Source organism: Aphelocoma coerulescens, assembly GCF_041296385.1.
Source record: "Aphelocoma coerulescens isolate FSJ_1873_10779 chromosome Z unlocalized genomic scaffold, UR_Acoe_1.0 ChrZ_unloc_scaf_1, whole genome shotgun sequence".
In the NCBI taxonomy this organism is placed as follows: Eukaryota; Metazoa; Chordata; class Aves; order Passeriformes; family Corvidae; genus Aphelocoma; species Aphelocoma coerulescens.
In genome coordinates this window covers 1,131,465-1,154,920 of record NW_027184086.1, presented here as the reverse complement: position 1 = coordinate 1,154,920, position 23,456 = coordinate 1,131,465, and the positions used below count along the sequence as shown (strand labels likewise).

At 37.1% G+C, this 23,456-nt stretch overlaps 1 protein-coding gene across 1 annotated transcript in view; it reads left to right on the top strand.

Annotated features, from left to right (window-relative positions):
- MAN2A1 (mannosidase alpha class 2A member 1) overlaps positions 1-23,456 on the top strand; it is a 112,133-nt gene that overhangs the window by 81,446 nt on the left and 7,231 nt on the right. Inside the window, exons 16-20 of the mRNA XM_069002580.1 lie at positions 384-498; positions 4,084-4,217; positions 5,285-5,426; positions 8,346-8,479; positions 22,512-22,706. Coding sequence (XP_068858681.1) covers positions 384-498; positions 4,084-4,217; positions 5,285-5,426; positions 8,346-8,479; positions 22,512-22,706 — 720 coding nt within the window. The remainder of the gene's footprint in view (positions 1-383; positions 499-4,083; positions 4,218-5,284; positions 5,427-8,345; positions 8,480-22,511; positions 22,707-23,456) is intronic.

Genomic DNA, 23,456 nt, shown 5'->3' with positions numbered 1-23,456 from the left:
ACCTGCCACAAATTATGACACTACAGTATTTAATTCCTGGTTAGCAGTTATAATTTTTCTTGCAAAAGAGCTCAATCCAGATGCAGTATCAATGCATTCATGTGCTTGTCTGTACACCTTGTATCCATTAATCCTCATAAAATACTTGTGAAATATGTAATGAGACTTAACCTAATTTTACCTAAAGAAAATGTGAGACTCTGAAGAGAAGTTGCTGAATTTCAGATTAGGAGTAATTTTTTAATCTTCAGGTTTTTAGATCTGGAATGGTTTAAAAAAATAAAATGCTATTTTAATATTTATTAAATGCTTTGATTTATTGATACTACATTTAGGCAAAACTTCCAAAATACTTACTCTGACTTTCTGTTTTATTTTTGTAGCCTTATATTTTTACAGACCCACCTGTCATAAGAGTTGCTCATGGAAAGATTTTCTCAGAAGTTGTTTGTTTTTTTCACCACATGACACATACCATGCGGCTGTATAAAGTCCAGGGTAAGAGTTGTGAAATTCTGTCTCTCTCCACAGTTATTTTACATCACTATGGTTTAGATCCTACCTCCCTTTTGAATGTTTAAATGCAGTTCTGTCTGCACTAGTGCAGAGGTCATGAGACTGAAGTTGTATTGACTCCAGTGCACTGTGATTTCTCTCTGAGTATCATGCTAGTTATTAAGCTGGTGTACTTAACAGATTTGTTAGAGATACCTCTCCAGACTTTACTGACTCATCTGGATGCTGTAAATAGTGGTACACTTTGAAAATCAGACAAAAAGTAGAAATATCTTGAAGGTAAGGCAAAAACATAGTTTCTTTCATAGTTTCACATTGATGGAAGTACAATATATATTAATGGCCTTAATAGAGAAGTCTAGTTTACTTCACGACTCCAGGCTTTAGTTGTTTATGACCTTCCTTTGTATGTCCTTTATCTGCTTGGAAGAGCTTGAGACAGAATTGGCTGTGTCTGTTGAGAGGCACCAGCACCACACATCAGCTTTTTGGTTCTTAGGAAATAACATCATACCAGTTTTCCCTTGTTTTCTTCAGTAAGGCTTTCAGGTTTTTATTTCTTTACTGTTCAGCTACTGATTTCCAAGGAAATTCTTGGTAAGCAGTCATTTTGGAAATTTTCTACCCTTCCAAACTTGATAAAATTGGCCACTGAAAAATGTAAAAGAAGGAGGAAATCATGGTGCAATTCTATACAATTATTTTTCCATGGAAACTTGAGTTAACACGCGTAAGTGTCTCTTTCTGTGGTTTAGGAACATACATTTTCAGTTATTTATTATTTGTATCTACTGGAATTCTGAAATAAAGAAGCACTGGTTAATGTTTTCAGCTGAAGGAACTTACATGTTTTGTATTAGAAACTTTACTGTAGGAGTCAAATTGTCTTCATATTTTTTAATGTCTTATTTATCAAATTTAATTATTTTTCCTAAACAACTTCAAAAAAAAAAAAAAAAAAAGGAAGCTGTAAGTGCTTTCAAAGTCTTCCTTGCGCTTTTCATTCTTTCTTTTAGGTTTCAAAAGTAGTATTGACATCATCTGTTTGATTTCTGGGGTTTTTTTTGTTTTGTTTTACTTCTAGTGTATTTCACTCTAGAACTAAAATTGATTCGGATGCCTCATTTTTGTGACATGTGTACATTGAAGTTTAAAGTTTCTGGAGTTTATACATATGCCAAAAGCTGATCAGAGTTCAGTTGCCAGCTGATAAATGCCAGCTGGATCAAACATTAGCTCACACTCCTTAGGAACACAAACCAAGAGTTTGCATAATGATTTGTTGTTGAAGATCCTAAGGAAACATGACTCATATTTAAGATTATGGTTTCTTGGTTTTAAGTGACAAGTATGTAAAATCAGCTTAGAGGAAAAAAGGTACCTTGAGGTCAAGAGGTACCAGGTTGCCAAGAATGTGGAAAGAAAGTTACATTTCTGTGTGAGTTTCAGTAAATTAAAATTCTCAGCAAGGAGGGAACTTATATTGGTGGATATTTATTGTAGTGAAGGGGAGGGAAAGACCCTAAAAAGCCCTTTTTTTGGTTGTTAGGGTGAGGCTGTTATTGTAAAGTAGATTTTTCTGTAGTACTCCTTTTTGTTTAATTCGCTACTAAATGCCTACTAGAAGTATTTGACTTCCCTTTCACAGTTACCAGGAAATGAGTTGTCAGTGAAAATCACTTAATTGCCAGTTCCTAACACTTAAGTTTATCTTTCCTTGTGAGTGTACTGTCTACTTTTTTCCTTTGGCTTTTCTGACAATTTTTAATTCATCATGATGTTTCAATACTTACACCATTACATATGTAATGTGTACATGTGTAAGTCCTGTACCATGCTTCTAGCTTTGACAAGGAAAAATGATGCAAAATATATATTATATATTGTCTGTTTGCTTTTTGGTGTGTTTTTATTTAAATTTCTTTGAGTGTTCAGTCTCAAAGTTTAAAATTTGATAGCTTTGCATCATTGTTTTGCTGAGGTCTATTTCCTTGGCTTTGTAAGGGAAGTTATTTATAAAGCATTATGTCAATTAAAATAAGATATTTTGAAGTCTAGATGCTAGATACGTACAGTAACAAATCATGTGGAAAAAAATCAATATGTGTATGTGTATAAATGCGTTTTGATTTCAAGTAAGGACCTGATCTCCTGTTGTAACTTACCTGCTTGCCAAGGGGCAGCAAGGCTGATTGTGTGGCTAACCCAGCTGTTGGACAGTACTTCCAAGTCCTACATCTTCTTCTGCAATTTTGGGGAAAAAACCAGCTTTTACCCCTTTTGGCTTTAAAATTCTCTTGATTTTGGGGAGAAGATACTCTGGGTTGACAACTCTGTTCAGTAAGTTACCATTGAGTGGTTTTTAGCTTCTGCTGCCATTGGCATCTGTTTTTGATTTTAGCATGATTTTGTTAAATCTTTTTATCAGAAGCTTCATATGCTTTATTTTCTTCATAGTTGTATTTCTGTATTATCTCAAATTATGTAGTACAAAAATGATGAAACTCTAAGCTAAAATACTGTATTCTTCTTCAATGTACTCATGCTTTTAAATATTTGGAAGAAGTACTTTAAATATTTGGAAGATCTATGACTGGGGGCATCAAAAGTGGAGCATATAAATCCACATTTTCCAGACTAGGTTTGGGAAAATAGACGTAATTAGCTGAACCAAATGTTTTCCATTTAGCACTGAAGTTTAATAGCCATTGGTAAATGTTAACATTTAGCAGTTGCTGTACTTCTGCAGGTGGCATTCAGATTTTGAAATAGATGAAACAAATACGTATCTCTGTTCTGCTTGGTGCAATTCTTTTCACAATCATTAGTCCCATTAGACTACAGAAAGGGTAGAAGTGATGATGCTGAATGATGGTATGATTCCACTCCAGACTGTGTCTTGAATGTTTGAAAAGGGCAGGTTATTATTAAAGGTATGTAATTTTCAGTACAAGGCACTGTAGAAAAAAAAATCTCACTGAACAACTTGTCCGAATTTTCAGACACCTAATCCTTCTTTTAATAAATATGAATCCTTTCCCTGTCAACAAAATTTTGTGTCATGCTTGTGGCTGTATTAGTTGAAAATTCTTAATTCACTGTCTTTAAGGAAGATTATTGCTCCTGTGGTTAAAGCAGCTGCTCACAGTTTCCTGCTCAGTTGAACCGTTCTGTCAAGACGCTGGTAACTTCATTCTTGTCTGGGAATGGTGACAGCTGCTTAAGAGTGAAGGGGAGAAGTGACTGACCAGGTCTTGCTCCAGCATATTTATTTAAAGACAGCACTTAGCAGTTGTATGCTGTTTCCTACTGATGTACTGGAACCCACATTGGTTCTTGCCATGTATTGCTCCTGTTCCCCTTCAGTGCTCTCTTTCAGACTGTCTGTTCAATTTGTACCAAATTAGAAATACTGCTCTGTCATCTGTCACATAACTGAACTGTCTTCCAATATCTGGTTAGATATAACAGAAAACAAGAACTAGATCACTGTCTTCTGGGAGCACAGTCATTCTTATACATGTGGCAATCACTTTCAGAGATTTTAAATGCGTCTTTTTCATGTAGGTTTGGAAGGACAGTCTCTTGAAGTTTCCAATATTGTGGACATTAGAGGAGAATATAACCGTGAACTTGCAATGAGAATTTCATCTGACATAAACAGTCAAAATAGATTCTATACTGATCTTAATGGATATCAGGTAATTGCCATCTTTTAATTGTAAAAGCTTAGGGTGTCAGGTTTTGACTGTCTAAATATTGAGAGCTTATACTAAACAAACTCTCATGTTAAACTGCACTAATAATTTAAAGGAAAAATGCTTTTTAAAAATATATCTGTTATAAAATTTTATGTAGACCAGATGAAGAAGTAAGTGTGTGCTTTAAAGGAGTTCATTGAATATTCCTTTATATGCTTTTTAATGTAAGAATTATAATACAGCAAGTCACCACGTGGTTGCTTATATATGTGCATACCTTCTTTCCCTCTGCTTTGTTTATTTCGTTAGAGCCATTGGATAACACAGTGATAAGTATACATAAAGACCAGATCTGGTGAAGAGCTGCTTATTGCTGTGTTTGAAATAAGTGATGTATTTTTGCATGTATTATGCTTTTTCTATTGGTAATGCATCTGAGGAAATGTAGTGGGACTATTGTCTTAATTTGAAGTGTGCAGCTCACACAAAAGAGAGAAAAATTGTTCTTCCTTACCTTCCTTTCTTGCTAAAAATAGTTTTGCAAATACAGGAGACCGTGAGTCCTGAGTAAAAGACTACTGGTTTTCCAGTTACTGTGTAGTGCTGTATTTTGCTGGAGACAGCGAATATTTAAACATGAAAATAGTTTTAATACTACTACTCAGTTGTCATGTAACATTCAAGAATTCCAACAGCACTTCAATGAGTTCCCATTATAAACCAACAATTCCTTTTCTGCTACCTTAAATATATTCACTGCTTGCTCTCTAGAGGGGAAAAATTTTTCTCTCATTTTATAACTGTGATTATTCCTTTTTGTAGATTCCCTTGATGAATCTTTCACTTTTTTTTTTAATATTCTTTGATCTAAAAGTACATTGAAGTTACCATTTCCAAAGTGGTAATTTTAGCCACAAATCTCCCCAAAAAGCTAAATAATATAGTTGAGTGAATGCTTTCGTGATGGTTGTTCTTCCAAAGCACATGGGATAAATGTCTGAAAATGTCTTTGAAATTTAATTGCATAAAAAGAATGTACCTTGTTGAAGTTTGTGTTCATAATGCAGATCCAGCCCAGACTGACGATGAGCAAGTTGCCTCTTCAAGCAAATATCTATCCTATGACTACCATGGCATATATCCAAGATGTTGGTGTTCGTTTGACACTTCATTCAGCTCAGTCTCTAGGTGTTGCAAGCTTGAAAAATGGTAAATATAAGATGATAGATAAGATAAAAGTCTCTCCTTCATGATTTTCTGAAATAGTTTGTTCAGAGATTTCCATACTTACCTACAAGCATTTGAAGAGAGGAAGTAAATTTTTCCAACTCTGAAAAGTTTTAGAAAATGTCCCTAAGTGAGGAGGAAGAGGTTGGTACCACATGAGATCCTGTCATCTTCAATGAAAGATCCCTCTCAAACTAGAGGCAGAGGAAAAAGATTGCAAAAATGACAGAAGGAGCAATGAAATGTCAGAACCAGCTATTTTTCACCCAAGAACTCTGGTGGAACTCAGCAATGAAGTAGCAGAACTAAAGAGGTTATTCTTTAGCAGAGGTAGCAGAGGACTTAAGAAGAATGCTGATCATGTTTTTTGTTCTCTTTGTTTGCTTTAGTGTAGACAGCACTAGTCTTAAGGTATATACAGTATAGCCTAACTTCCCTGTCAAGGAAAAACAACAGCAGCTTTTTTGAAGATTAGTGTTAGTGAAATAAAGGGTAAATATGACCCTGGGTATGAGTGAACATACTTCTGAAACAAAATCATACCTCACAAATTTAATGGAGTACTTTGACAGAGCTGATGAATATATTGACAAGAAAAATCAATTCATATTAAGAATTCCAAAAGAGACACAGTCTTGCTCCTTGGAGCAGAAAAGGGTATGATGAATGGCCTGGAGGACTGGAAACAGAGGGCAGTTATTCAGTGTATTGGAATGGAGGAGATATTCAAATAAAGCTAGAGGTAGTGGGCAAAATAAGGTATATAATTCATAACTTAAGATGTATAATTCCTTGCTGTAATATATATTGTCAGTTTAAATGTATATGATTTCAAAAAATAATGAAATGAATACTCAGAAGAGAAAAGTCCATCAAAAACTGCACCAACACCTACTTCCCAGTTTATTTTAAGAAAAATGTCATAAATACTGTGTTCTGACAAAAGGTGAATACCATGCTGGATTAGTGGCAGTATTAGCAAACCTAATTCACTTTAGGGCAGGGAATTAATACTGACATATACAGTGATGCTTTAATAAAACCACAGTGGAAAATACCAGCCTTTTCTTCCAAGTCTACTGGATACAAGACCCAAACCACATTTTTTCTTCCCTCCCCTTGCTGGAAACCCAATTCCTATTGGTCTGATCTTGTGAATGACCCTGACACCTCCAATGTTGTTATGCATGCATTAAATGGGTATTGGAGACTAAATTAGTGTGCAGAGGGTTTGTTACCTGATAATAGAGTATTTGTTCTTTAACAATCTTAATCTCTGAGTCACAGAATAATGCACCATCTAAATCCACAGACAGTCCTGCTCTCTGCCATCAAATTAGGGAAGTTGAGGCTAGCACTGTTGGACATTTTGCAGTTAAGCATCAGGGAGAAACTGACCTTCTGTGAACACTTGTTTCAAATCTGTCAGAAGACATTAGAGGGTTTTCAACTACTCCAGTTAAACAGAAGAGCAAAGATGTATCCCCTACCTGACATAACATTGATTTCTTGACTGTGTCACTCTTTGGCAAACTGTATTATGTCATTCAAGATACACCAACATCAAATATTTACTCCGTGCCCACTAAGAAAAAAAGGAGAATTAATTAATCTGATTTGTTATCATTAAGTAATATTCCATTAAATTACTAAATTGGCTACCTTGTCCAGAAGGCATGCTGGTTTCCTCAAAAAAGAACAGAAAATTAAGCTGAAGGTTCAGTGGTTGCTGAATATCATATGCTTCATGACATTTTTCTGAAGGTCTTTCAGGAGCTCAGAGGGATGGGTCATGGAAGAAAATACGAAAATCTTACAGTTTAGGCAAGCAACCCTCAGTATCTGTGTGCCTGTGTCTGAGACACGGGTGTGTCTCAAGGCATAACCCACCATCTGAAAGTTATGTGAACAGTACCTGAGTTCAAAATAGCAGTTTTTTCTTACTCATTGTCAGCTGATTTCTGTCCTGGATAAACAAAATATGTTTGTACTTGAGGGAAGGGAAGAACAAGTATTTAAGAAAATCGGGTAAGTGTTTGTAGAACACTGAAGTATAAGAAAGACAGCCTTAGTAAGCAGCCTTTTCTAGAAGCTTAAATTGTGAATTTATTATTCAGGCTACAAGTACTTCAGTCTTCCATTTTTATTTAGGAAACAAGTACACTTGTTTGAAGATTCAGTGTGCAAAAACATAACAGCCTTAATTACGTGCCCCAATCTGGTTTCCTTCTGGAGACAGAACCTTGAAAAGAATGTGAGCTTCATTGTCCATCAGACTATATATAATATAACATCATGCTTAAAGAGCTGTTTTGAGTGGCCATGCTGCAGTTCAGTATAAACTCAGAACTTCATGCTCAGTGCTTATGCAGTGCAAAGTTTTTTCCTATTCCCACAAGTGAAGTTACCCATACAAGAAGTGATTGTGAGTAATTATATACTCCTGTTGATACATATTTTTCCTTCTGACTTCAAATGTGAAACAAAAGAATGGAGTATGAGGCGAAGACAGTTCCACTACAGAAGGTCTCTCCATACAGCTGCTGCTACTTGGGGGTGATTCTCATCTTGGATATTTGACTTCTAAGTATCCTTGTTGCAAATAGCAGTTAATAGTAATAATTTTTCATAGTAAACTTTTATTTAGACTCTGAAAGTAAAAATTGATGGACATTCTGCAGAAGGGCTTGTGAAAATTTTTTGGCAGGTTATATACAGCCACAGTCCAGTGGCACTAACTCTTTTCATAATCAGTCCTAACAATATTGATCACTGCTTACTCTGCCTCAAGAGAAATAATATGATTTTTTAGAGTAAGTTAAATTTTAGGGCAGGTTTTTTATGTTTAATAGAACCTTACATATTCTTGTTACTAGTATAATGCTTGTGTTGCTCTTTCAGGTCAGCTGGAAGTGATCATGGATCGCCGGCTTATGCAGGATGACAACCGTGGCCTTGGACAAGGTGTTCAAGATAACAAGATTACAGCTAATGTCTTCCGACTGCTGTTGGAAAGAAGACATGGAACAGATGTGGTAGGATTCACTGTCTGGATTATTTTTGCCAATTAAGATGTAAATATTTATTTCTGTTGCAGCAGCAAAAAACTCAGTAAAGAAATTATTCCATGAGCTGTAGAACTAAGGAAATGTAGCTTGCAAGGGAGTTTTGTCCTCTTGCTTGCACAATCTGATTGTAAAGACTTCATCTCTCACTATTCCTCATGTAAATCCATATCTACTTCCTCACTCACACTTCAACATACAAGTGGGGGTACCATTGTGGAAGTCACTTTTTCTTTTTTAATTACTTTTTTACTGAACAAGCTTTAAAAGATGCTAATTAGTGTGAGTTCTGCTTCTTAACAATGTTAACTGAGTCTAAACAAAGGTTGACAAATTATTTCAGCTGAATGGGTAGAAAGAAAAAACCTCTTATAAATATAATTTTCCTAGGAAATAAGATTCAAGTGGAAATATTTAGATGCTGGACATAAAAACCTTTTCAGTTAATTATGATTCTAGGAAAGTTGAGACCATTTTGTTGTAGTAGGGGTATTTTTTTATTTGCTCATATCTCAGTTTGCTGGTTTGTGTCTTAGTCTTTTGAATAACCTCGATTTTCTTTCAGTTCTTTGTATTTTCTCTTTGTTTTTTTTTCTTATCATTTTTGAGAAGAACAAAATAAGAAGTACATCTTTGTACTGAGGCAGTATGACGTGATGACAGCGCTGAGTATATTTTAAAATCATTGCATACCTAAAGATGAGAGGTTGTATACCAAGCTGCTAATGAATATGCAGATAAATTGGAATTAATTCTGGTTTATAATGGATATCATTAACCACTGTGAGAGGATGATAATATCAAGCTTAAAGCTAATTTTCAGCATTTAATGATTGACAGTGGGTTTTTTTTTTCAGGTTGTACATGTCATTATGATTTTCTAGTTCCTCATCATGTATAATGCACGCTGCATATTAACTGCATTTATCAGTGTGATGTGCAGCTACCCAAGCTAACGTGAGTTCAGCAGCAGTCTGGTTGTGACAACAACAAGCACTGCACAGTTTAATCCCTCTTTACAAGACGAAACCCGCAGAGAGATCTGTACTTCCACCCAAAAATTCCTTAGTATCCAGGGTAATTTGTGTTGTATTAAATTAGAATGTGGAGCTGGTAAGTAAGAATTACTGGACATGGAAATCTCTGTTTACATAAAATAATTTGAAATAACAGTGGATCAAATCAGTTAGTGCCATAGTGCTTGCAGTGACACTGTGCGCAGTCTTGGTGTCTTCTGTAGAACCATAAAATAACTCGCTAAAAGGTACTTCTGGAACTCTTCCGCTCTAGTCCCTGCTCAATGCAGTCTATTTTTGTGTCAGAACAGACGTAAAAAGTTAGTCATGCATTCAGACCATAATTAAGATGTGATGGGTTAGAGCATGTTTAGTGCCGTACCTCATGGGGAGCTCCTTGGTTACTTCCTTCTAAAATGAAACTGGTCCACACACACTGAGGTTGCTCTGCAAACTAGCACAGTGCCCCTCTTGAGTGGGGTTGGCCACAAGTTCAATTTCAGAACAGCTGCTACTTCAGACCAAAACACTCGATTGGAAAATATTTTGAAGTACTTTTGAAGTAATATTTTGAGTCAATTACTCACTTAGAGTAAAGGTAACCTAAACAACTCTGGAATGTCCTAGTTAGTGAAATATTTACACATGTCTGCACATATGTTTGCTAATTTGTTTGTAATACCAGTCAGGTATCATCTCAGCAGAATAACAGTGTAATTCCCTTCTTTTGTTAAAATCATCTTTCCTACAAATTTGAAAGATTCTGTGCAAGTTACTGAGAATCTTTCAAAGGAGAAGGGGCAGTTGCCTACTACAATCAAAAATTTCTGAGGTGTTTTGGATACCTGTGTTCCAGCTCCTTCCTTTCCCCATAACTCTTCATGCTGAGCTCATAATGGTTTTAAATGGCTGCAGAGGACTTTAGGGGAACTGGTTCTTTCACACTCTTGAAAGGACTTCAAAGAAAATGGAATCAGAACTATGGGGGAGTAGGCGCAGTCCAGGAGGTGCTTGTTGTCCTAACTGATCCAATATGCACAAGCCCCAGGAGCCAAGCAAGAGGTTTTAAGGAAACATTTTCTTTCTGGTGTTGTATCTGGAATTCCCCATTCATATATTAAGAATGTTCTAGAATTATGTTTTTCAAAATTTACCTGAACATTAGTAACATTTTCTGATTCATGCCACTGTTTCAGTTTTAAAGTAAGGGTAGTTCTCTTTCTGTTTCATTACACATGCAACCATATTTTTTTTTAGTCCAGTTACCCAGAAGGTAGTTGTTATAATAGCTTAAAAATAACCATGTCAGAAAAAATTATGGTGAAATTATATGCAGTTTATATATGTAATCAGCTACAGTATGACTCATACTCTGACCCTGATTTTGTTGTCAGGCCCTATTTTATTGACTTCAGGAACCATGAAAGCCACTGGAGGAGAAAGTTTTGACCATTTGACATCTTTGCCATTACAGACTTTTCCTAATGTGTATTCCAAAAGATTTCATTCTATCTTTTCTTAAAAACAATTCTGAGGAACAGGATGCTTTCTGCTCTTTGTGGAACTTCCCCATAAAAGTATGTCAAGTGTAAGATGTGCAGTTCTTTAATTAAAATAATTGTGCATCACTGGTGAAATTACTGTGGAGAACTTTTGTTATCACTGTATCAACCAACAGTTTCTTTTCATTTATATCTCTGAAATACTTTTTTCCTTCCCCAACTGCACCCTGAACAGTAAATTGTAATGACAGTCAAACCACATGTATGTCCTGAAGTGTGAAACTCACATGTCCAGTGCATGGATAGAATGAAATTCTTAATAATTCTTAATAATTGTTGGCATACTCAGATAGTCTGTATTCTAATATGTTCTTACTTCTAACACCACCTGGGTTGGCTCTTGAATTCTAGTCAAAAATATGCATTCAGATACTGCCTCTGCAAAAGACTTCAGGTTGATGTGTTTTGCTGAAGCTTTTTTGGTTTTGTATTTGTGGGGAGGGAAGAGACTTGGGGGAGAGGTGGTTGGGTTTATATTTTCTGTTTGTTTGGTTTTGGGCTTCTTTTTCCCCTAAGATGAATACTAAAGGTTTATTCACAATTACAGTATTGTTTGTTAAGTGAGCTGTGTTTGTAGTAAGAGCTGGGCAAATTTTGTTTCACTTTACATTATACTCACCCCATTTATTGATAATTGTGTTACTCAGACCTTGGATGTTTTTACTGTATTTTTGATAAAATTTCTTCATACATCTTTTTCTTCTACTAGATGTAACTAATTCTGCTTATATGTTCATTTTCTCCTTGCAAGCATTTTTTGGCTTGAAAATCTCTTTGAATCATCTTCTAATATTGTCTTCTTTTTCCTCAGATTGTTAACCAAGAACTGAATTCATGTCATTTTTAAAATGAAGGGAATATTTAGCTGAGAATCAAACTGAACACAGTTTATTAATACTTGTCAAAACAGTAAATGTTTCGTTCTTTTTGAAAATAGACTACTTTAGATTTATTGTAAGTTTTGGAAAAATAAGCATTAATACCTTTTTATATTCTGAATCCCAGCATGAAATATCAATATAGGAGTGAAAGAAATAGGATTTATAGGAAGTAATAATATATTTTTTCATCAATGACGTAGCTGAAGAATAGATGCCATGCCAGGAAAACACTTTCTTCTTCAGATTCCTATTTCATACCTTGTCTTGACTTAGTTAATTATATCTGGATTTAAAGCCTAGGGTTGAGCAGAGAGCCAAGATTCAATGGCTCAAATGGCTGTTAATTTTGGGAGAAGTTGTTTAGAGGAAAAATAATACAGTTAATAAAATCACAAATATGTGGGAGATAGTCGAACACCCTTTCTTGCACCATGTATGAGTACTTTTTTCTTACTAAATCTCTATCAGTACCCACTTTCTCTGAAAATTTATGGTTGGTGATACAGCCATTTTTGTCCAATTATTGTGTTGCATTTGCCCCTTACTGGTGTGTTCATTTATAATGCATGTGCATGTTTCTCACTGTAGCTATATATTATACTGTGCATTGCTATGCTACGTGTAACCACACCTTAACAAACATAATTAACTTGATGTTTCAAAAAAGCAGAAAATTGACATTGGCTTAATTACTGCCATTTAGAAGCTTTTTCAAGCCCATATGTGACAAGCTCAGAAACTCTAATATAATTTTTGGTTGTAACTACCACAGTGAACTTATCAAATATGTACAAAATTGTTATGGTTTTCAGGGTTTATGGTGGCCACAGAAGGAAAAAAAAAGAAAGACATCTCCCTCTTCCTTTCACACAAAATACAGTGCATCTTCTTTAGAGCCTTACCACATATATTTAGTAAGGGGTGAACACTAGTATTGTATTTCATTTGAAGACATGTTACTTCTTCCCAGCTTTGCATAAAACACTACATTTAATTTATTCTTTCTTCTACTACTGTGTAGTTTATACTGGTTTTCTTATGCAGGAACTTCGTGTTTGCTACTCAAGAAAAATGTTTCCATTTCTTATTTATCTACAAATACTCTCTGCTTTCAGGCAAGCACTGTCATTGTTTTTATGTCAGGACACTTTACAGCTTAATTTCCTTCAAATATATTTTTCATGATACAGTGACAAAGATGTGTCGCAGAAAGCTTTTAAGTAAAGACTGCTTTGTCTGCAAGCTCCATTCCTGTGTTCATGTCATGAAACATTCTCATCCTGTAACAGTAGCAGCCACTTTTGTAGCTGACTCATGGCTTGAGTAGGTAGTACAGACGACTGTCTTCCTTTGGACATACAGCTATGTCTCGTGTTCTTTTTTCTGTAATTATGTACATCTCAGCAGTGAATTACTTTCCTTGGTTTGGTTTTATCTGTCTTCATTTGCATGTACCTGTCTACTGGCTCTGGTTAGAAAGAATTTTACCTCAGTATTATGCATAGTATTCCACCTTGGTGTCTCCACTTTTAGCTTATATAATTCACCAAAGGACAAGGGCAGTCCTCTTTATTGTCTTTTGTGAGCTTATCTCTGCTGGTGCAGTTTGAGGTCTGAAATTTAAACCTTTCTGTTCTGTATCACCACTTCTAGGAAGGCCTAATTCTTCCTGCAAGATCTGACTGTAGGGCAGAATCCTTCCTAAAGGAGGGAGAAAGTGTGCAAGTCCAGCTTCTTCTTCTTGTATTCTCAAGTGAAATGACTTTCTGGAATAATCTCCTTGCACATTCAAGTTTCCACCAGTAGCAAGAATTTTGCATGAGGAGCAGACTTCCGATGCCTGGAAATTAGCAGATATCACTGTGTAGTTTCTGTTCTTAACATCAGTTTGTTTTAACTAATTCCCCATCAAAACTGAACTCCAGAAAATCTCTGATCGCTGTTTTCTACCATCGTTGGGAACAGGATAAACTCTTGCCAAACATCTGGGAAAATCTAACACCAGGTCACTTCCACAAGCCTAGCATGGGGTATTTATTTAGGTGTTAAGTCCCTCCTCCTACGCCATTATTAAATATTATAAACACTCTAAGAAGAATTAGAAGAGAAGAAATAAAATTGACAGAAAAGGCTAAAATTGAAGTATAAAATACTTTTATTGCCAAGGAAAGCATGTCGTGCTGTCTATCTGCTTTTCTGATCACTTTCATCCAGCTATATTGATGGCTGCCTATTTATCAGTCTTAGTAATTGTGGTGATGTGCTTATGATCATGGTGACTAGATACTTTCTTTACCATCTGCACTATTCCATAGACCAGTGAGCAGATGTTCCCCAAATGATCTCTTCATAGAACATGATTTCTGTTATGGCATCTAATTGAACACTAACTTTATTAAATGCAGTCACCAAAAGAACAGTGAGAGGTGGAGCAGGGGATCACTAGCTGCTCCTGAGACCATAAAAGGGAGAAAATTAGATTGTTCCTGGTGTGAAACCCAACAAGATGGATCAGCAGAAATTGCCTTAGACTGAGAAAATTCTGTACTTTTGAATTTTTTTTTTTAAAAACAAGAGGCTAGCAGTGGGATGTTCAGCATAACTGGCACAGGAGGGGAAGGAGAACAATTGAGGAGTAACAAGTAGGAAAAGCAGGGGTAAAAGGAGCATAAAAGGGTCTGATGAAATCCAGTGCTTGATCACCACAGCCCATTCTGGATTATTAAATCTGATTTCTGTGCAAGTACCCAACCTTTTCTGAATCTGTGTGAGCCATTAACTAACTTCAGGTAAGACTAGGAAACAAGCAGAGTAAGAGGTCTGTGTGACAGCTGTTGGAGAGAGAGAGAGAGATACACTATTGGACTGAGGGACCAGTACAACTGTCTTCCAGTTGCTGACAAGACCTGTATTTTCTGTGTGTCCCTGTAAATAGCAATCTGCAAGCTGACAGGTCACAGGACAGCTCCTGGAAGAATGTGAAATCTGAGCTGGTGAACCATTAGGAGGCCTAAGGTCTTAAGGTCTAAGGGCTTCAAGTCCACACTGAGGTATCAGTGGTTGTTGAGAGTTCTTGTGAGTCAAGAAGGTGAAGGTCTTGAACTCCAGACCTGGTCAGCTGGAGGGCACAATCAGGTTTGGATTGTCTGTTCTACTTGTTTTACCTCAGTGCTCTGCTTATGTGGGTACTGGCAAAAGGTGCTGTCACTGCTTACGTGTATGGATGGCCATGTGTTTCCATGCATGCCTAAAGGAATAATGCTCTGCCTTTCTCCTGCATGGTCTTGGAGGAGCAGAACCACAGCAGGCTCCTATCTATCAGCCAGGAATGAGAGGAGTCGCCTCTTGTTGGAGACTACTAAATTTGGCTCTAGCAGACTGGGAAAAATTCCTCCTGTGGATCCAGATTTCCCTGGATTTGGTTACCTGCAACAGTCCCAGGTTTTTTCATCTGCAGTTTTAGTGCCAACTAAGCATCAGTACAGAAAATCTTTTTTTAGGGTCACTGAGCCAACACACACTCCTGTGGATATTTTATGGTGCCTCAGAATTTTCATTTCTTCTATAATCAGCCTTCAGGAACCTCTTTCAGCTAGTGTGGCAGATATGCATTTCCAGTTTAACAATGCCCAAGTGAATTGATAGAAAATTTTCCATTCCCTGAGGTAAAGAGATGAAATCAGATTTACTCTGCTCTTATGAGTTGTCTTTTGCTGGTCACTTCAATAGCTATCAAAAGACCCTAAGCACTCCAGGTCATGGCTCTCAATTAAAGGACTTGAAATCTAATGAAAAAAAAAAAATTGATGTGCAAAAATGTAACATAATTGATGGATTTTTAAGTGTAGACAAAAATGTATATACAAACAATTCTAATCTTTATATTTATCTGTATTTTTGCCCACCAGCTTTTCAGGAAAGCCAAATGCTCTGGTATAGCAGAAAATAATCTGGCATCAGTATCCTTGTTTACAGTCTTTTTATGATTCCAGAATATCTGCCTGTTCAGTACTCACATTTGTGGCTGTTGTTCCTGGTTGCCATTTACCCAGGGTTTCCTAAAAGTCTAATTGGTCAAAGCTTGGTTTTTTCACAGAGATTACCTGAAGATTGTTCTGCTGAAGATTCTTGTGCACCTTGAGGTCTTAGATTTTCTGAATCCTGCTGCACAGAGATCTCCCTATCACCTTATTTGATTTCCATACAAAATTCCCTCTGCAAACACCAGCCATTTTCAAAGCTGCTTGAAGTCTTGGTCACTGTTTCCTTTGACAGATGATTACATTAACCTTGCACTCTTGGACACAAAAGGAATTACTCAGCTCAGAAGAACTAATCCAATTTACATTGGTGGTTAATTGCTATTTGTTATATTAGGGGTGTAAGACCCATTATCTTTCTTCTTTCCATCTCAAAAGCACTAGGAGTTATTACAGGCATGCAAAAATCTAGCTCCAAGTATCAGTCTCAGAGGAAAGGGAATGATTCATCCATATCTGGAGGACTTTCAGAACTTGTCAGACTTTGATTATTCTTTTTGTATTACAGTGTGCAACTCTGAATTTAAAGCATATGCATCTGATTTTCACTTGGTGAGATAACAACCAGGCAGTCTTGCATGCAAAGCCTGTTACTAAGTTGAAGCCATTTACTACTTGATGTCAATTTAATGAACTTGACTGGTGTCAGTCTGAAATAAAACCTGAATTCCTCTGCTAAGCTGTGAGCCTTAGGGCAAAGTGTGTATAGAACATTGTGCAATTTTCTCACTCTATGACTGCTTAGAGACTCCATCTTCCACAAGTGGGGAGCCACTGTAGTTAAGGATTCAACTGTTTGCATTTGGGGAAAAATATATGTTATTTTAAACTTAGGCATCCACCCTTACCTGTCACTTATTTTTGTCATGTGTTGTAAACCTGTTATTCACATCATCAGTGATGGTGTCTGCTGTTTGTTTCTCACCTATAAGCAGCCTAGCACAGTATTACAGAATCAATTTCTCATATAGAAGCAGCATCTCATCAAACATGTTGATGGATTGTCAGTCTTTGAATTGAAAAGAAAGAAATACATTTTTTTTTCCATATTTGTCTTTGGAATTCTTTGACTCATATTCTTGATTGCTGTCAGTTGCTGTATGATTAAGATATTTAAAAATATTGTCTCCATATGCTTTGGTAATAAAGATGCTCTGAAAAGTGTTTTTACTCCTCAGATTAGATTTTTCAGTCCAGAAACATTCTCATTTGAATAGTGCTGTCCATTGGTTTTCTGAACCTGTCAGAAAGTTGATAAAAATTGTTTCCTGACACAACATGAGAGAGAATGAGAAACTTTTTCTTTCCATTAATAACCCACATGATTTGGTATCAGACTATTTTTGTCTGCATCCCTTGGTTTGGTAGGCCCAGAATTCTACCTGTTTCCAGATTTTATTTGATTGTTCTTACACACTGATTCAGCATCCATATTTTAGCATGCTAGATCAGGTAGTGTAGATGCCAGTGGGCATTTACTGTTACAACTAAATTTTTTTGGTGACTTTGTCATCACAGAGAAGAGTCTTGAGGAGGAGAAAATAGTCAAGATAATGTGATTTGATAAACTGCCTCAGTTTCATTTCCTTACTTTTATATGGGAAATTTTAGATTACTTGTCTGTGTTGAAAAGTTCATTGGTTCTCCATTTGCTAAATTGATGCCCAATTATCAACTCCTTCAGCTTTACTTTCTTCTCTACAGAATTTTCCATTTCTTTCTTCTGCTAAATTACTAAATGATTTCTAAAGAGTCTAATTAGCATTTTTTCCCCTCTAATTAAGGACCTTAGTTACTTAATTTAAACTTTTACCAGAAAACCCTCTGAATCTTAGAGGCCGTGACTTTTTACACAGGCAGATTGTGATTCAGACAAGGGGGAAAGTTTTAAACTAAAAGTAAGGTCAATTAGATTGGGTATTAGAAAGAAAACCTTTACTCAGAGGATAAGGTGGCACTGGAAGAGGTTGCCCAGAGCAGTTGTGGGTGCCCCATCCCTGGAAGTGTTCAAGGCCAGGTTGGATGGGACCCTGAGTAACCTGTTCTGGTAGGTGGCATCCATGTCTGTGGCAGAGGGGTTGGAACAATATGACTTTAAAATCCCTTTCCAACCCAAGCTTTTCAATTATTTTTATGATTTTCAGTAAAATAGCTCATTTCTGATAGAAAGGCACTTTTTATAGATGAGGCTATTCTTAAAACTTGTTGCAAATTGTAAGCCAATATTATATTGGGTTATGGTTTGTGTCTCCTCAAAACTGAAAATTTAGAATTATTCACCTTGTGATGACAAGGAAAGATCCTAAATGAGGATCCATTTTGTCTATTGCACAGTTGTTCAAAGGGTTGTGCTTCAACACAGTTTCCAATTGGATAACTGTATATGCATATACTGTAAGATGGTTAAAAAGGCAGTATTTGCTCTGATTAGAACTCATTAAGGCAGCACATCATCATCTGGTATTCATCAGATTCTTGCCAGTACTTAATGTTTGTAAGACAGCCAGAGGAGCTCCATTCACACTTTGAGTGATAAATGCTGTCATTGAAATTGAGAAAATAATGTCACTTTGGAGAGAGCAGTACTTTAATTAGATGGAGACTGTGGGACTACATCTTCTGACACAGCATCAGCAGGGTACTGCTGAAAGCCATCAGTGTAGTGAAGGTGTGCATAGAGTAATTATTTTTCCCATTACATTGTTTGTGTGTGCAAACACTTCTCATCTCTCTTTCCAGAGAGTTCTGTTGAAATTCTGGATCACTACACTTGAAGGGAAAGATATACTCCAACCCTTCCATGACTGTGATCTGCCTAGGGGTGATTTGAAGAGTCCCTTCTCAATCTTGAGTGAAAGCATTGTCTTCACCATGTTTGCAAAACCCTTTTTCCCTTCTGGCTGTCTTCTGGCATCTTTTGACATCTTCTGTACTCTCCATTTCTATTACTGTTATACAGATTCAGTGAATGACTGCACTTTTTCTGTTGGGGCAAACATCCAGAATGGACTGTCATTCCAGATGTAGGAATACAAGATTCAACATAAAATTCCACCTAAATCTTAGTTCCAAACTGAATAATGCTTAAGGACAATGTTCCTGCCTGTGATACTACATTTAGACACAGTGGGAGCAAAAATGAGCCAAGTTGGATCAGTTCTAGCATTTGCCAGTCCTTCAAGGCTGTGCTTCTCTGCAGTATTTTGTTTTAAACAGTATAATAGCATGAATAGATTATTTTTCTGATTCATGTGTGATTTGTGAGATATTTTAGGTTCTCAGATACAAGCAGTCAACTTACTTTACAGGGGAAAAAAGGTGAAAGATGAGAAGATGAATGGCAATTAAATGTTTTGACTGACTTTAGCATGTCTATGGCAACAGAGTGAACAGTGTTCCTTTTGGGGTGAAAAAATGAATTCTTCTTTGAAAAATATGGATATGCACATTTTCCCTGTGTGTAGAGCATGTATGCGGGCACTTGAATGGAACACTTTTAGATTAAGCTGTACATAGAACAAGCTTGCTCATACTGTAATTAGAAAAGAAGACAATCATGGCAATGAAGTCTACCAGTGATACCGAACTTTTCAAGGTAATGGAAAAAAAAAAGTCACGGCTAAACTGAGGAATTAGAAGACTCAAGACTGATTAAAGATGCCATAAAATGGCAGATGGAATTCAGTATAAACAAATGCCATGAGACACATAGAGGAGCAATCCTCTACAATGATCCACTGTTATTATTTGGGGGTCATAATAGATACTTAAAAATACTAAGCCTCAATTCTTACTAGATACCAAAGAAGCAAAGTGTTAGTTATTCCTAAAGAAAGCTCAAGAATAAAACAGAAATTACCATCTTGCATTGATTTAGCCATGGAATATTTTCAATTTCTTCACTGTTAGCTGTATTTAATGCTACTGCAGAGGTACAAATAAATATGTATACATGCATACACACCCCAAAACAGAAATTACTATTATGGTTGTCCGTTATAAGCTGAAAAATAATCCTCCCCTTTGCTTTAAGTGTCTCCCATTTGTTTTTTATTTCCATGTTTTCAGCCTATCATAAAATGCAAATTTGATCTATCAGTGCGCAAGATACTATATCCCAGGGTGATGAGGGAGCTGGCAGATGAGCTTGCAAAGCCGCTCTCCATCATTTACCAAGAGTCCTGGCTCACTGGTGAGGTTCCAGATGACTGGAAGCTGGCCAGTGTGAATCCCATTCACAAGAAGGGTAGGAAGGAAGATCCTGGAAATTACAGGCCAGTCAGTCTAACCTCGGAACCTGGTAAGGTTATGAAACAGTTTCTTTTGAGTGCCATCACACAGCACCTACAGGATGGCCAGGGGATCACACCCAGCCAGCATGGGTTTAGGAGGAGTAGGTCGTGTTTGACCAACCTGATCTCCTTTTATGACCAGGTGACCCACCTGGCGGATGCGGGAAAGACTGTGGATGTTGTCTGTTTGGACTTCAGCGAGGCCTTTAACACTGTTCCCCACAGTAAACTCCTGGAAAAGCTGGCAGCCCGTGGCTTGGACAGGTGCACTCTTTGCTGGGCTAAGAACTGGCTGGATGGCCGTGCCCAGAGAGTGCTGGTGAACGGTGCTGCATCCAGTTGGTGGCCAGTCACTGGTGGTGTCCCTCAGGGATCTGTGCTGGGGCCAGTTTTGTGTAATATTTTTTTTGATGACATGGATGAGGGTATTTGAGTCTACTCTGAGTAAATTTGCAGATGACGCTAAGCTGGGAGCGTGTGTCGATCTGTTGGAAGGTAGGAGGGCTCTGCAAAGAGACCTGGAACGGTTGGATAGATGGGCAGAGTCCAGTAAGATGAAGTCTAACAAGTCCAAGTGCCGAGTCCTGCATTTTGGCCACAATAACCCCCAGCAATGCTATAGGCTGGGGACAGTGTGGCTGGACAGTGCCCAGGTAGAAAGGGACCTGGGGGTACTGGTCGACCGCTGGCTGAACATGAGCCAGCAGTGTGCCCTGGTGGCCAAGAAGGCCAACGACATCCTGGCCTGTATCTGGAATAGTGTGGCCAGCAGACCAGGGAAGTCATTCTTCTCTGTACTTGGCACTGGTGAGGCCGCACCTCGAGTACCATGTCCAGTTCTGGGCCCGTCAGTTCAGGAGAGACATTGAGACACTTGACGGCGTCCAAAGGAGGGCAACAGGGCTGGTGAAGGGCTTGGAACACAAGCCCTGTGAGGAACGACTGAGGTTGTTTAGCCTGGAGAAAGGAAGACTCAGAGGTGACCTTATCACGCTCTACAACACCTGAAAGGTGTCAGGCGGGGGTTGGTCTCTCCTCCCCGGCAACAACTGACAGGACAAGAGGACACGGTCTTAAAATGCACCAAGGGAAATTTAGGTTGGATGTTAGGAAAAAGTTTTTTACTGAAAGAGTGATAAAGTTCTGGAATTGTCTGCCTGGGGAGGTGGTCAAGTCACCATCCCTGGATGTGTTTCAAAATAGATTGGATGCGGCACTCAGTGCCATGGTTTAGTTGAGGTGGTCTTAGGGCATGGGTTGGACTCGGTGATCTTGAAGGTCTCTTCCAACCTGGTGATTCTGTGATATTTTCAGTAAACTTTCTGCAAAGTTTTCACTAAATACCACCTCTTTAACTGTAAACAAGCAGGGGTTTATCTGATTAAGTATGCAAGGGAAAAATAAGAGCAAAAGAAGTTTTCACCCATTTGTACTCTTCATGGACATTCTAAAATAGAAATTGCCTTTTTAAAGTTCTTTTGTTTTCTTTTCTTTTCTTGGGTTCTCTGGAGCTTTAACTAGTTGTGGTGAATACGTAAGATTTGGTCATCTCAGGTTTGTAAGGAAGCCTTTGTAGCCAAGTGAAAACACTGCAATTATAAAACTTTGGAAAGTACAAAATTTGTAAAATCTTGGGATAGAATACCTTTGGTTCTTGCCAGCATGACATTCAAATAAAACTTCTGGAAGAAATTTTTTGCAATGCAGACCAAGACAAAGATGCTAGCTGCTATTTCTTCCAGCAAATAGTTTAAAGGAGATAGACTTAAAATAGAAAGAGGGATTTGAGATGTAAGTTGGAGGAAGAAAGGTCAGAAAGTAATGGGAAAAAGGAGGTCTGCAAGAGTCTGTCTGCCTCTCCATATACAAAGAGATACTGAATAAATAGGAGCAACTTGCTAAAGTAGTAGCCTATTTCTTTCTCCAAACTGTATTGTTTAAACATCAGAGGCTAACACAGAAACACAAGGAATGTTGTAAAATTAGGTATCATCATAATTTTGGAAAGTGTACTAGTGGTTTATAAAAACAGAAAGTATACCTTTTAATAGAAGAAAATTAGTGGGATGGTCAAAAGTTTCCAAGAGTAATTGAATGGGCAGTCTAGAAATTAAAATTTTTGATGTTATTATTGGAATCAATGTATAAAGTGGGTTTCAAAATTCAGACATGATAGTATGTTAACTGGAATAATTTTTTTGTACTTTGCAGAAGGAAGAGAAGGCACCAGTCAGTTTTCCATCACTTCTTAGTCATATGACTTCTCTTTTCTTAAATCATCCTGTAATTCCAATGACGATTAATGCAGATTCAGGTGTCCCAGAGCTGATAAATACTTTTGCTCCACTGATGTCATCCATGCCTTGCGACATGCATATAGTCAATCTGAGGACAATCCAAGCAAAGGTAAGGTCAAACCACTGGTTTTTGTGAGCAAACATATGATACAGCTTATTAATATAGTCAAATATTTTATTCTTGTAAAGTACTTTGTGGGCTGGTTTATGTGCTACAATAAACTGCAGTGTGATTATGAGCTTTAGTCAATTCTGCAAGAACTGGAGACTTGTGTCTGACTAACATGAAATGCAGGGTTTGTTTTTTTACTACATATTAGTATGTGTAGTGCAGGATTCTATCTCTGGAGAGGGCACATTTCAATGAGTTCCCAAAGTTTAAGAGAGAACCATTCATATACCTCAGCTTTTTCTGTACTAGAAGAATTAAATTTAAGGCCATTAGACTTTGTTCTGAGTGTGTTTTTAATAAAGGATATAGTTGTAAACCCAAATTTTATTGTTAAAATATTATTAAGCTTAATTACACGACCTAATTTAGTTATTCCAACAGCATCTCATAAGAATTGGTTCCTGTGAAAACATTCTCTGGTAGGCAAACCCAAACCAAACCAATACAAGCAAACAAAACCCAAACAACTAACCACCACCAAAAACCACCCAAAAACCCAGCAAACAAAACACCAACAAAAAACTCAAAGAAAAAAGGCTCTTCGGTACTCAGTGTTTATCTCCTTCTGAGGAAAGAAAGGTATGTACCCACCAGAATTTAATTTTCCCTTTAATGAACTGAAGAACTGGAACTTGTTTGGCATTCTTTTCCTGCCAACTGTTCTATAAATTCTTTTCAGTTTTTCAG